Raw genomic sequence first — 14,676 nt, forward strand, 5'->3', positions numbered from 1 at the left:
GTGGTATTGAGCCACTCTGCTTGTCAAACTACAGAACTCAGATATACAATTACATAAATACACATATCCGTTTCCCTTATTGTTCATCAGAGGTTTATAATAGAGCAGATATTCAGGCAGACAGGTACATATTACCATATAACAGGCTGAGAGCCATTGTGGTTCCAGTAATCCTTTCTTGACCATCAAACTGTATCATTCACACTCCTAATAAAATGCATACACCTATTAGCACCTGTGCTTATCTTAAGATCAGACCTTTGAGCTTATCGAGGCCACTGGATCCAAGCTCAAGGCTGTACACAGGGCCTTCATCTTTTCATGTTAAGATTAAAACTAACCAAAGATATGCAAAATTCCGATAGGGATTTTTTGTTTTAAGAACATTCTATTTTCTAATCTTTAGTGGAGTCAGAGAACACATTTCTAACAGTGTATAAAGTTTTTAGTTGGGAAAGTCTATTCACTTCAAAAATAATTGTTAAAAGCAAATGTAATTTCAAAGTACTTTCAAAAGTCAACAAATGTACTGAGAATTTTCATAAAAATTTGCACACATCTACTAGTGTATAGCCAACTTAAGCCCCTAACTCTAATAATACCAAGCACATTGGCAATAGTGCTTCTGTGTTCAGTACAAGCCTATTGTTCTTATTAGCCCATTTGATGCTTTTCCACAAAATAATCTATAATAGTTAATGGGGACTGCAAGTAAATTATGTCATTCATTGATGCTACTGGTAAGTCCCCCTGATTTCTTTATGTTATCAAATTATTAAATATATATATATTGGAACTGAAGTATATGTTAATGGATCACTCAGAATAGTCTGCACTTCCAAGGAATGCAAGCCTATTTAATAGGAGTGCAGACAGATCATTGACAAACTGCAAACCCATCTTTTCTGAAGGCAAAAGGACAGTAGGGAACGGATACTAAGCGCCCAGAGGCGATTCAGTTTGCATGTGTTGCGCTATATAAGTTTCTCACTCACTCACTCACTCACTCACTCACTCACTCACTCAGTCCATATCAACCAAATTTCACATTGCTGAAGTCATGCAAATGAAAGATGAATGTTGATTGGCTGCTATGCATTACGATAAATTCCTTATTGTCAGGGTTCCTTGCACAGTCTTATAAGTTATTCTTGGATAAGCCTAATAAAGATTGCCAACCTAAGCTGCTGGCAAGTCAGCGTTCTCAAATTTAATTTTAGTGACAATAAACAAAAATATCTAAAAAAAAATCTTCTGTTATGAGCACACTTAAAAACGTATATATTTGTTGCCAGTAGTGCCTCCACCCTCCCATATCATTTTTCCTCCGAGTTCTTGACATATTTTATATAACACTAACAGCAGGTGGTGGGTGGAGGAGAAAATATTTATCCTGTGCAATGACTGCTATTCTTCTTCAATAGTGACATTATTTGGCACCACATTTTACAGATCATGGTCATCATGAATGATGATGCCACTGGAGCACTTCCAGGTTGGGAATACATTTTCAGAACTCTGCATCTGTTTCTCTTCATGTATAATCAATATATACATTTCATATCCGAGAATAAAAAATGATATGTATGTTGTATTTAAACTTACCCTGGAACAAACTTGGACAATTCATACAGCATATGATAAAGAGCAGTAAAAATCTCTTAAACAATGACCTGTGGATGCAGAGATACAGGTTGCAGATGTACAAGCAAATCTAAAATTTTCCATGTAAAAATTAAACTTGCTCTTCTTCTCTACCTCCCAAACCTTCCTTCAATGTATTGAGAGGCTTTACAGACCAATAGGAGGACATGGGAGGAGGGAGTATTTATATGTTTTATAGAAAATTTCAAGATTTGAATAAAAACATTGCTGTCTATATTTATGGATATACTGATCAGTGTCAACTGGCAGGATCCTCTGATTATGCATTGTTTCTTCATATGCTCACTATGAAAAGCCCAGGTTTGTGGAATGTTTATTTTAAAGGACACTATGTTTCCAAGGGCAGAACACTTGGATATGTAGCACCAATTTTTGTTTTAATTGAGGCTGTCATTGCCTGGATTAACGTCACTATGTGACACTAAATTCATTCCTGGTACAGCAGACAAAGAACTAGGGTTTTTCTAGGACTGAACCCAAGGACATAAATTCAAAACATAAATATATAAAATATTTCCAGATTAATTTAAGAAATATACATTTTTTAAAGAATGAAATATGATGCACAATACAATATTCTTTTTGACACACTACAAAGATTACTTATATATTTGCATTATACTGACTGTCCTTTTTCACAGGAAAGGCAACAGATTGCCATCAACCAATCTGCAGATAACCGTACTTCATCAGGACCCTCAGGTGAGAGGGCTACAAGACATCCATGCAACTCCATTGATCTCAGTATAGTGGTCACAATTCTTCTATGGCATCATATGTCATAGAAAGTGCTGCACAAACTGTTGGCGCTATATAAATCCTGTATACTAATAATAATAATAATCATATGGTCATGGCAATCTAAGGTTACACTTCCACAGAAAAAAGGATACTGGGCTACTTCTATGTGAGACTTAAGCAGGAGTATCCAAACTTTCTAAACAAATGTCCAGTTTACTGTCCCTCAGACTTTAGTAGGGCAGGACTGTAGCCAGTGAGAATAGAAAATGCCACAGCAACAGCGGAAGTAGAACATTTGTCAGGCTTGGTGGTCAGCGAGATTTTAAAAATTACATTGCACCTGTGATCAGTAGGAGGAGGTATAACACCCCATCATTGGTATTAGTTAGAGGAATAGTGCCTTATCTTTGGTGTCAATGGTAGGAAACATGCCCCATTGTTGGTGACAGTGGGGGAAATAGTTTCTCACTGTTGGAGGTCAGTATCAATGGGAGTAATAGTGCCTCATATCAGTGGTAGGACCAGTGTCCCAAAGATAAAAGTAAGCAAAGGGTCATATCTGGCACAGGGGCCACAGTTTTGAGACCACTGGACAAAAGGATAGAGAGGTCCAGGGCATAATGTTGTCCTGTCACAAGATGGTAGTGTTGAAGGAGACCTCCTTCCTTCCCAATCCACAGAATTGAAATAGATGAAGTGAACTTATCTACAAAATATATTGACTGCAACCTGTTACCTGTAAAATGCAACACTCAGTTTAATGCAAAATATATACTGTAAGTGGTCTTTGTAACATGAAAAAAAAAAAATAGTGTGTTGTGCATCGTGTGATTTTTTTAAACTATTGTTTGATGTGATTATATTAATGTGTTTTATGTCCCTGAGTGTTATTCTAAAAAGTCCCACGTTCTTTGCCTGCTGTATTGTTTTAGTATTCAGCATGTGGGCATTGTTCAGCACTGTCCAGAAATCCCACCTCCATGAAACATTTTTCTATATAGAAGACATGTATATAGAAAGTGCACAAACTGCTGTTTTCCAGTGCTGATTGGCAGCAAAAACTTAAGAACTAAATGGGTTTTGTATTTTTTCTTGTCTTATCTACGACACTGATCTTACTTCACATGTTCAAGATTCACTTTTTTTTATCTTCCTTTCCTGTTTTTGCCATAACTGAAATTTAAGTATGTATGCATTGTGATTTTATCACCGAAACAACTGTCTAAATCACTTTATTTGTCTCAGTGACTTTTGAGGGAATGTTTTCCTTTACTCTTTGAAGCACATTATTTTCGTCATGCACAAAAGAGAATGGAGAACAGTGGTTAAATAAGTGAACTGTCCTAGCAGCAAATCCTAATTTCGTGGCGCCAGTGGCTACAGCAAATTAAAATGTTTCCTCTGTGCATTGAAATTGGAACCAGAGTTGTTTTATTCTTTAACATTAAATATTAAACAAATTTAGTTTGAGAGACAATGTTTTGTGTGTTTTAAAGAAGTATCAGTTTTGAAACTGCTAAGTAATACAGAGTAAGACGGAGCTTATTTCAAGAGAAATCAATTCCATAAGGGTTGTGTTGCACTAGTGATATTGCTGCTAGTGACACCTTGCCAAAGACAAAATCACCAGACTGCAGGTTAAAGAAAATGTGGGTTGGGCTGGGTTGGACAGTTAGGGGGTAGAGACATAAGAGAACGTAAGTGGAGTTATAGTGATTTTGTTGCTGGTGGCACCAGTCCATCAAAGGCCTAAGCGTTTGTCCCCATTCACACCGGAGAATTTTTGATGCACAATTCCTGGAGTGTGACAATTCTCAATTATTCTCAATGCCCCCATTCGCACCTGAACATTGTGTCACTTGGTAATTGTTGCATGGAGCTTGAAAAAGTATATGAGCTCCTTTGGGGAAGATTTGCAGATTTTTAGCCCCATTGACTTTAATGGGAGTACTTGAAAAATACTTGAAAAATTATTTTTTCGAGCACTCTCATTAAAAAGTCTATGGCACCAAAAACATGTGATTCTGTTCCTGTGCTACATGTTGCCCATAGAAATTCATGAAAAAATGTACAAGGAAAATACCTCTAAATCATTTGGCTACACTCACACTAAGGGGTTAATTTACTAAAACTGGTGAGTGCAAAATCGGATGAAGCTCCGCATCGAAACCAATCAGCTTCCAGGTTTTTTGTTAAAGCTTAATTGAACAAGCTGAAGTTAGAAGCTGATTGGCTACCATGCAAAGCAGTACCAGCTTTTTCACTCTCCAGTTTTAGTAAATCAACCCCTAAATTTGTTACTGGAGGCTTAGTTGGCCTTTTTGCAGTTAAACTGATGTTTTTTTTGTTTAAAATAGGAAATTATTTTACGTGAAACTCCTGTTTAGTTGAACAAAATAAGTTATTTCAACTCTGTATTTGCCCTGCGGGTCATTACACAGTTATAAAAAGGACAGTATGGTAACATTTTGAACTTGACAGTTCGCCTGATTAGAAAGGTAAAATTGGCTTCAGATGTCCAGAGGATTTTGTTTTGTCTTTCTCTGGGCAAAAACTAGTGTATCGTGCTATTGGAGGAACTTAATGAACATATGTCTTGAGTCATTCTAATTGTACTTTGCTATGACTGCTAAGTGGCAGACAAATGTGTGTCACTCACATAAGCCAAGCATTCCATAAAACAAGGTAGACATAGTTTTGTGTAGAGAGGTGCAGTATGATGTTACCTACCTGCTGGGATAGTCATGCCATGTATCTTGTCAGCCCAGCCAGCATAATAGCGGAGAGTTTTAATCACACCTTGTAGATCTACATAAAACGACTGTAGAAAAGGCTTGCCGCTATTCAGGGATTCGAGTGTCTGAAAGGTAAATTAAAATGTCAGTTTATAATAAACTTCGGATCAGTGCAAATAAAGCCAAATTTAGGAGTCTGGATTTCTTAAACTGATAAAATTAAATTGAAACAAATCAGACTAGTTACCGGAAATGTGTGCAGAATATTGCATAAAATATTATTACACTAATGGCTTAAATCAAAGTGTATAAACTTACACCTTGTTTCAAGAGACTTTACTCCTGTAGTTATATTTTCCGCTTTAAATTTAACTGGTCCGCAAAAAGTAACAGTAGCAAGCAGTCTAGTGATTAAATATTGGCTGCCATAAAGGGAAGTTTATTGCTACTTAATATTGGACCGAAATGAGGTTGAATTATTAAAAGCAAATAAGCTGTTCAATTTGCAAGGGAAGTTGCACTTCACAAGGGAATTTGCACCAGAGCTTAGTGAATGTGGTGAAATTTCACTTTGCAAAGAATACCCAATCATGTCCAAGGAAAACAGAAAAAAAACTGCCTTTTGTGTGCACATGATTGGATGATGAAAGTTTACATAGAGCTTGACCTCATTCATTAAGCTTGGGAAAAATGCCCTTGCAAAGTGTAAGTTTCTGTGCAGAGTGAAAAGACAATTTACCTTTTGTAAATCAACCCCACTCCGTCAAGCTTACTAATTCAGCCAATCCAAAAAGCAATGATAATGTGCAAAGTGCTATAACTCATAGTTACTAGAAATAATTTCACTGAAATGACCTTACAAAAATAAAAATTGGTTTCCTTTGGTTACTGCATTTTTTCCCCACTGTGTTAGATAGTAAGGCTGCCTTTGGGATGAGAAGCATTACACTTGACAGTTACTGTATATTAAATGTACACATTGCTGCAAGAGTACAAGCTGAAATATGGAAGGTGTATTTCTCCTGGAGGTCTATGAACTACATGTGTTCAGTTTGTAAAAGTGATATTGCATTATTATTATTAGATTATTGTTTAATAATATCACCAAGTTCTGTGCAGCAAAAGTTATCCAGACATGGTATCTTTGCCAGTCATGCTTGACATGCTTTAGTGAACATTTACAGCAGAGAGCAACATCTGCTAGTTATTATGGGCACCAAGTACTTTTGTAGAACTTGAAAGATTTAAAAAGTGAAGGAAGATCCGGCAATGGCAAGCAGTAACTGTTACATGTATGCTGCAGCTGATGTTGCCTACAGCATAATAGGCATTAGGCATTTTAAAAACCTTGAAGCAGTGTCTTATATATTATGTGATATAGTACACATATAATAAAACATGAATACAAAAGAATGGTTTATGTCAACACTACTCGGCGAGGCTGATTTATGAAACATAAGTAAAACCTGTAACACTAGTGGAGGTGTTGTCCCTTTTAGCCAGTTAGGTTAAATCTTTTGTTTTCAGGGAAAACCAAATGAGAAACACAACTGTTGGTTTGTATAAGGCAGGATTATTTTTATGTAGCTCAGCAAATTTTGCTTTTCATAAATCAGTAACTTTATTTTGTAATGTGAATTTGTCTATGTATCTGTGTTGCCTTCAAGTAGAGTTGGCCAGCATAATCAAAAATCTGCTCCATCTTTGAATATTAGTGAGGGGCAAAAGTGTTCTAAAGTTCTACTGAGAAGAACAGTACAGGGGAATAGGGGGCTCTCTGTGCTCTCTTTGGGCCTTCAGACAGATTTGCCGGTCTTCTGAGCAAATCAGGGCCACTTGTAAGCCAACTATTCCTGGGTTTGGAGTCAATCAGATTTGGGGAAGTCTTTGGATAAAAAGCAACTTCCACCTGTGCATTGGGGTTTGCTGCAACCACATAAGAAATGAGGTTTGGGGTTTCCATTCAGATGGTATCGCAACAGACCACAGCAAAGCAAAAGTGGGAGGCAATCCTAAACCTAGTTATGCTCCAAACGAAAGTGTCACATGATTAATTGGTTAAGTACTTGACTTAGGTGTTCGTTTATGAAACTGTTTACATCACCGCTGATCTCAGTCCATTAATGGTTTATGAAACAGAGATGATCAGGGGAGAACATGTTGTCCGCCGATGATCTCCGCACACAGAGAAGCTGTTATTGACTGACACAGAGACTGTAAGTTTATGAAGCTGCCATTAAATAAAAATAAAAAATGTATACATAAGATGAACGTGAAGTCCACAGATAAGGAAACCAAACATGTGATACGTCCAGACACATAAACAAAATTCTCATAATATCCTCATGGCATCAAAGATGAAGACAGATGTAAAGAAAGTTGCCAGTAGAATATCCATCACCAATTGGATGAAGGCTTACCGGAAAACTTAGACTCAAAAGTACACCAAAAGTTGAGGGCATCCGTGTAGACGACCTCTGGCTTGCAAGTGTTTCCTTCTGATCGCTCTCAAGAGCAGTGACCCTCAGGGTAGACAATCATGGAGCGGGGTGGATTAAATTCTCCTGTGTATTGGTGTATATGGTTAAGAAGGAGAACAAAGTGTAACATAGTTTCCTTCTTAACCATATACACGAATACTCGGGAGAATTATCTGTGGACTTCACGTTCATCTTATGTACACATTGTATTCTTTATTTTTACTGAATACTCATTTAATTATGTTTTTTCACATGTTTTTTACACATGTTTAAGATTTACATGATCACTTTATGGTCTTGGCTTATCCAGAAACCGTTCTTTTAGCGCTGCACTTTTATTTGTTATTTCTGTTTGCAATTGTCTTTTTGCTGTGCTGGCTGCAGTTTTTCTGTTTAAAGGGACAGCACAGTATTTTTTCACATTATATATATATATGTATATATAATGTGTGTATGTGTGTGTGTGTATATATATATATATATATATATATATATATATACATATATACAGTATATATAGTGTAGGGGGATAGAATGTCCGTGTATTGAGCAGTGACTGAATTTGTAGGAGGAGACGGGAGGTATTTAAACCCACCCTTTATCCTTCTTTCTAGGCAATGGTTCTCTCGTGTCCCACCCACCCTTCCCCTTTTTTCTTGCTATTTCTTCTCTTTTTCTTCTACTTGGGTATGCCCCCTTTTAGGCATACTGACCACGTGACCCTGTGGCACACCTCAGGTCACTTTCCCTGTTTTCCCCTCAGACCTAGCACGATTACCTGAGACTCTGAGTGCAATTTATCACTGATAAATAAATGGACACCTTGAGTGTTTCAGTGAATTTCTGGCACTGTAATCTTGTTATGTCTCCCAAGATTCCAGTATCAGGGAGCGTACTCCACTGTTTGAAGCATTTGTAGATCGCTTTATTCCTCCAAAGGAGAAGTGATCTACACAGCTTCATAAACTGGCACTGATTTACTACAATCCTACTTGCCACTGTAACATGAAACAGACCTCATCCAACAATTTGTAATCTATGTCTCATTTCTGCCTCTTCTAAATGTCATGTGAACAACAAATGACTGCATTCAATAACTCCAAACACTTTACAAAGATTGTCTCAAAATAGTATTTTGTTTCATCTGTCTCCTCACGCATCACCAACTTACTAACAGACATCTCAGCCTGAATGTCACATCACTTCCTAAAACTCAACCTATCCAAAACTGAGTTCATGATATTTCCATCCCCATGTGCCACTTCCCCTGATTTCTCTGTCAATATCAATGGCTAAACTATCAACTTGTCCCCCCTCGCCAAGGTCCTAGGTGTAATCCTGGACTCCGAACTAACCTTTTCGACCTAACATCCTATCGATATCCAAAATTTGCCGCCTCAACCTCCACAACATCTCCAAGATATGCCCCTTCCTGACCAATGTCACCACAAAGATTCTAATCCACTCCCTGGTTATCTCTTGCATCAACTACTGCAACTCCCTCCTCATTGGCTATTCCCTCTTCCGTCCATCATGAATGCTGCTGCCAGGCTCATCCACCTTACAAACCGCTCAGCGTCTGCTATAACCCTCTGCCAATCCCTCCATTGGCTGCCACTCAACCAACAAATTAAATTCAACATACTAACAATAACTTACAAAGCCATCCACAACCTGACCCACAGCTACATCACTAACCTAGTTCCAAAATACCGGCCTGTTCATTCTGTTCGCTCCTCCCAAGACCTCCTGCTCTCTAACTCCCTTGTCACCTCATCCCATGCTTGCCTTGAGGACGCCTTTCTCATCCTCTGAAATGCTCTAAACCTATCTGTCCGACTTTCTCCTACTTTGTCCACTTTTAGATGATTCTTGAAAACTCATCCCTTCAGAGAAGCCTATCTGGCCCCCACCTAACAGCTATACATTTATTTTCTCCATCAGGACATCCCCCACAGTTATTACCTCTTGTATCTCTTGACCTTCCCTCTTAGATTGTAAGCTCTAAGGAGCAGGGCCCTCTGATTTCTACTGTATTAAAGTGTCTTGTATTTGTACTGTCTACCCTCAAGTTGTAAAGCGCTGCGTAAACTGTTATTATATAATAATAATAGTAATAACAGTAATAATAATAGTATTATCACCCCTTTTATAGGATTATAGGAATTGATTATTTACTTACAGCAAGGATTGCTCTCTCTCTTTCTACCAGATCAGCTAGTTTATCCAAAAGTCGCCCTCTCTCAGATGCATCCATTCTTCGCCACACTGAGCCCAGAGAAAACGCTAAACGTGCAGCCCTTACTGCTTTGTCCACATCAGCCTTTTAAAAGATGAGAAAAATAATTATAGTTGTCTTACAAAGATGGAGCACATTATGAAAGTAAAATTTATAAATACAAATCCATGAAACTACAAAGGTAGAGTTAATCCTATGATATTTACTGATTTAGCAACTTATTGCTACATCCTTGTGTGCAGAATGTTTATTTTGGCATGTTGCAGATGAGATGATTGCCAATAAAATACAATTATCCAGTGACCTAAAAACAAAACTCTGCAATTTAGTCCTTAAAGAAAGTCAGGAAAGAATATGGTAGCTGCCATTCCTGTATTATTATTTTTTTTGCATGTTCCAGTGCTGACATTTGGAATTTTGTTTTACTACTTAGAGAGTGACTGACCTGGAACAAGCATGATAGTCAGGTTTCCTAATACTTTTCATATTACATACTTGTTCCAAGTCAGTGAAGCAAGGATAAAGACAAGGATGATGGTCCTTGGTCCACACCAGGTTAAACAAGCCAGTGACTGGAGCTCCTATATTCTCATTATGAAAGGTTCCCCTTAAAGAGTTGGGACCCCTTTATGACTATTCTAAAATGCATGCATACCCCAATACAGGGAATTATGATCTGAAATACAGGGGTGGTTTTTAACTGACTGAACAAACAGAATGTATTTTTTGATGCAGTTACCTTCTCAGCTTCTTGGATCTCACAGATCTGCTCTCCCGTGGACGGATTATAAACCGGGAACACTTTGCCGCTCTCAGAGCTCTGCCACTCATTATTTATAAAAATCTGGGAGTGGGAGAAAAAAATAATCAGTTCATACATTCACATCTGTTACATTATATATCCATGTCACAAATGTTCCCTCACTTATTTTCCATATTTATGTTTATAGCAAGAAAAATACAGATGATCTGTTGGGTAGACCTAATTTTAGTAAGAATAAAATGAATTTCTCTGTATTTCTCGAGTTTCTACTATTAACAATAACATTGTTATGACCTATTTTAAACATTCCTGCCACAGTGTCCTCAGTTCCCCTTCACATCACAATGCCCCTTTAAATTGCAGTGCCCTTTACATCGTAGTGTCCCTTCATAACAAAAATCCCCCCTTTATGTCACAGTGTGCCTTTTTATCACAGTGCCCCTTTTTATCACAGTGCCCTTTACATCACAGTGCATCTTACCCCACAGTGCCCCTTGCATTACAGTGCCCCTTTATGTCAACATGCCTTTTTTTGCCACTGTACCCCTTACACCACACTGCCCCTCCACATCAGAATGCCCCTTTTTTTGTTAGCCTCCCTTGCTTAGCTGTGTGAGCTCTCCAGAGTCTTACTCCCAGCCGCTGCTCTCATCCCCACAGCAGACGGGGGCGGAAGGAACTGCAGATCAGGTTGAAGGGTGGGAGCTGCCCAACTTATGCCAACTATGTTAGCAAGCAGGTTTTCCACACTTTTATTTGAAAAGACTCCCACTCTTCATTTCAATCTGCAGCACCTCCTTCCTTCGCCTGCTGTTCGGATGACATCGGTAGTTGGGTGGGAGACTCGGGAGAGCTCACACAGCTGATAAGTGTTAGCCACGGTCTGTACAGGACTGTCACTCAATTCATGGCCAATCCACGGTCTGACCAAATAGTAATCCCTGCCCTATACAAATTACATTTTGGCAGATTCTCATTAAATCATTTGGAATTAATTCCATGGGTGGACCTTTTGGTACCACCCAGCTAAAAAAAAAACAATTTTTAATTGACCATGTCAAGGAAACCAACCAGAAAATTGTTAGTGGAACATTGTTGGCATCCAATTAGTTGCAGGTATTGTTCAGGTATTTTGACAGCCGCTGGTGTATACTGTATACAGTATACTGTAGCCTGCACTACAGATTTTTCCATCCATACCATTTATCAGGGATGGGGGAGTTGAGTGATTTCTTAATGCTTAACACTACGTTCAGCTGTCTGGAGTTTAGGCATTTAGCTCCCGGGGATTTTTCCCCCATCCCACGCATCCCTAAACCTGGCAGCACCAGGCAATTCTTTTCTCTCCTAGCAGCCAAATGGAGCAGTGAAGAAATGAAAGAAAATGAAAATATGCAAAGCTGGGGGCTGGGGAGAAGTAAGGGAACCTATTGCTTTGCGCTGTATAAAAAAAATGTTAACACAACATACATATGTCAAGGCATACATGTTTAACCACATCTAAAATGTATGGGCTTGCTTCACGTTTCCATTGACCATACATACACATCAGATTTATTTCAGCTTAGCAGAAAGTTTATAAATCTACTGCCAAATAAATTTAAATGAAGAATCACAGATTTATTTAAAAGAGTTGCAATAAATAGATAGCTAGCCAATTTTGTAATTTAATGCTATTGAAGTCTGCAAACAACCATAATTTTAAAACTAAACAAAATGGTATTTTTTCTTACTTGCAAAAACGACAACAAAGCTTTCAACTGTCCCTGATTATGATGGATTGTCCCTAATTTGGAACAAAGTCCCCCTGTCCCTACTTCTTCCTCATTTGTCCCTTATTTTGGAATGATCTATATAGTTGTATATAAAATTATTTATCTATCCAAAAGTGTTTTACAGTGCTATTTTTAAATTGCAAGAGTCAATATAAAGGAAGAAAGTTGTAAAAAAAAAGCACTTGTGGGTTAAACCTACATTTTATTATAATTATTCTTTAATGGAGGCATGGCAAGGGGTGTGTCCTATGCCTACATACTTTTGCTAATATGTGTCCCTAGTTTCCATCTCAGAAAGTTGGGAGGTATGGATAGATTGTAGTCAGAATGCTCACTATGTTGTAAATAGTAGACGGTTTTGACATAGTATATCTGCATGGAGCCCAAAGGCCAATCATGTCCTTTTGGTTTACTGAAATTCCTGCAAAGACTTCTGATCTTCTATATAGATGCTGGGGTGCATCGGAATCAAGCAGACACTTCTACTAACTACTGATTTAAAGAAGTGCACTGGCATGACTATCACACAAATGTATACAGGTTAAAAGCAGAAGCTTCTGTTTTATTAATACAAATATAATAATGTGAACACACACTGCCTGAGCTACGGGATATGTGCAAAAATTCATAAAGTATATCATTCCATTAGAAATTACTTCTTAACTAACTACAGTAAACTTGATTGGTTTCTGTAGGTTTATGCATTTTGTACATTATGCTGGTTCTTTGTTCAGCCCTAAAACAATACTAAACAATATCCCTATTCTCCAAAAATAATCCATACACATCCACTATTCGTTGGCCCTGTAATCTTTGTTTCATGAAATTGTTTACTGAGTGACCAAGAGAGGATGGCTACATTCCTACATACAATGAGAATGTGGAGAATGAACATAGCCACCCGCTGATAGGAAGTTGGATCACAGCAGCACAAAAAAAATGAATTTTGAAATTTGGAGGAACAATGAGCAATAAAAGGGACTTTATTCCATTAAGAATAGACACTTGAATAGATTTTTTTTAAACCAGAATATAGTGTCACTTTAATGATAAAGTTAAAATGTGTTCAGTAGCTTGTGTGTCTATACTATGGAAAGGGGATTGTAAAATCCATTGGGACAGGTACACATGTGAATGGTCAGCTTCTACTCTGTGAATTGCTGTTAAAAAAAAAATGTTGTCATTATGTATAAATAATACACACTCTACATGAACTAATCTCTGTTAAAGGGGTTGTAAAGGTAAAAAAAAATGTTTCCCTAAATAGCTTCCTTTACCTTACCTCATCCTTCGATTTTGCTTTTAAATGTCCTTATTTCTTCTGAGAAATCCTCACTTCCTGTTCTTCTGTCTGTTACTAAACACAGTAATGCGAGGCTTTCTCCCTGGTGTAGAGAAAGCCTCTTGAGGGGGAAAGGGGCGAGCAGGAGTGTCAGGACACCCACTAACACACAGCTCCTTTTTTTATCTGCAAAGTAGAGAGCATCCTGACTCTCCTGCTCGCCCCCCTCAAGAGGCTTTCTCCACACCAGGGAGAAAGTGTCTCATTACTGTGTGGAGTTACAGACAGAAGAACAGGAAGTGAGGATTTCTCAGAAGAAATAAGGACATTTAAAAGCAAAATCAAAGGATGAGGTAAGTGAAGGAGGACCGTACTAAGGTAAAGGAAGCTATTTAGGGAATTTTTTTTTACCTTTACAACCCCTTTAAGCTCTACTTTACAAAGGTAAAACCATCTTTTAAGAGGAGATGCTGCTGTTCAGCTTTCTTTTTGACTTAAAGTAAAACACATTATTGCCATTACTTTCTTATTAACAGAAGTTGATCACATTTAAATTGGCTGTAAAAGTCCTACATTTACTCTAGTGTGTGTAAAGTACCTCATCTAGCATCCTGGAACAGTTTCAAGTTTTGAAAAGCAACAGCTGTCGGATTTACAAGCACCTTACACTTAAATAACTTTCTTTTGAAAGTCTTCAGTGTTCTGTGTCAGGTAGTACCAGCCTGCAGACATCCATACCACCAAGCCCACATTCTTTTGTAATAAAAGTAAATTCACTCGGGGCCTTTAGAATTCATATACAGAGCTCGTCCAACTATACAGATTCTGATGGTTGTCGATTAAATGTATATGTAGCCAGTACATTTAATCTGACTTTCATTATGGTCACTTCATAAAAATGCCATGTAGTGGACAAGTGATGACACATGGCAAGAAAACACAAGGAATCCCTGCAAAGTTTAAATTAGTTTCCCCGCCAGCATACGTTCTAATTTA

The 14,676-nt window shown here is 37.8% G+C and overlaps 1 protein-coding gene across 1 annotated transcript in view; it reads right to left on the bottom strand.

Moving 5' to 3' along the window:
* The window catches only part of ALDH1A2 (aldehyde dehydrogenase 1 family member A2), a 55,475-nt gene that overhangs the window by 23,815 nt on the left and 16,984 nt on the right, over positions 1–14,676 (bottom strand). The window contains exons 2-4 of the mRNA XM_040342757.1: positions 10,600–10,704; positions 9,804–9,944; positions 5,137–5,266 (exon numbers count right to left, since the gene is read on the bottom strand). Of these exons, the coding sequence (XP_040198691.1) occupies positions 5,137–5,266; positions 9,804–9,944; positions 10,600–10,704 (376 nt within the window). The remainder of the gene's footprint in view (positions 1–5,136; positions 5,267–9,803; positions 9,945–10,599; positions 10,705–14,676) is intronic.

Source organism: Rana temporaria, chromosome 3, assembly GCF_905171775.1.
Source record: "Rana temporaria chromosome 3, aRanTem1.1, whole genome shotgun sequence".
In the NCBI taxonomy this organism is placed as follows: Eukaryota; Metazoa; Chordata; class Amphibia; order Anura; family Ranidae; genus Rana; species Rana temporaria.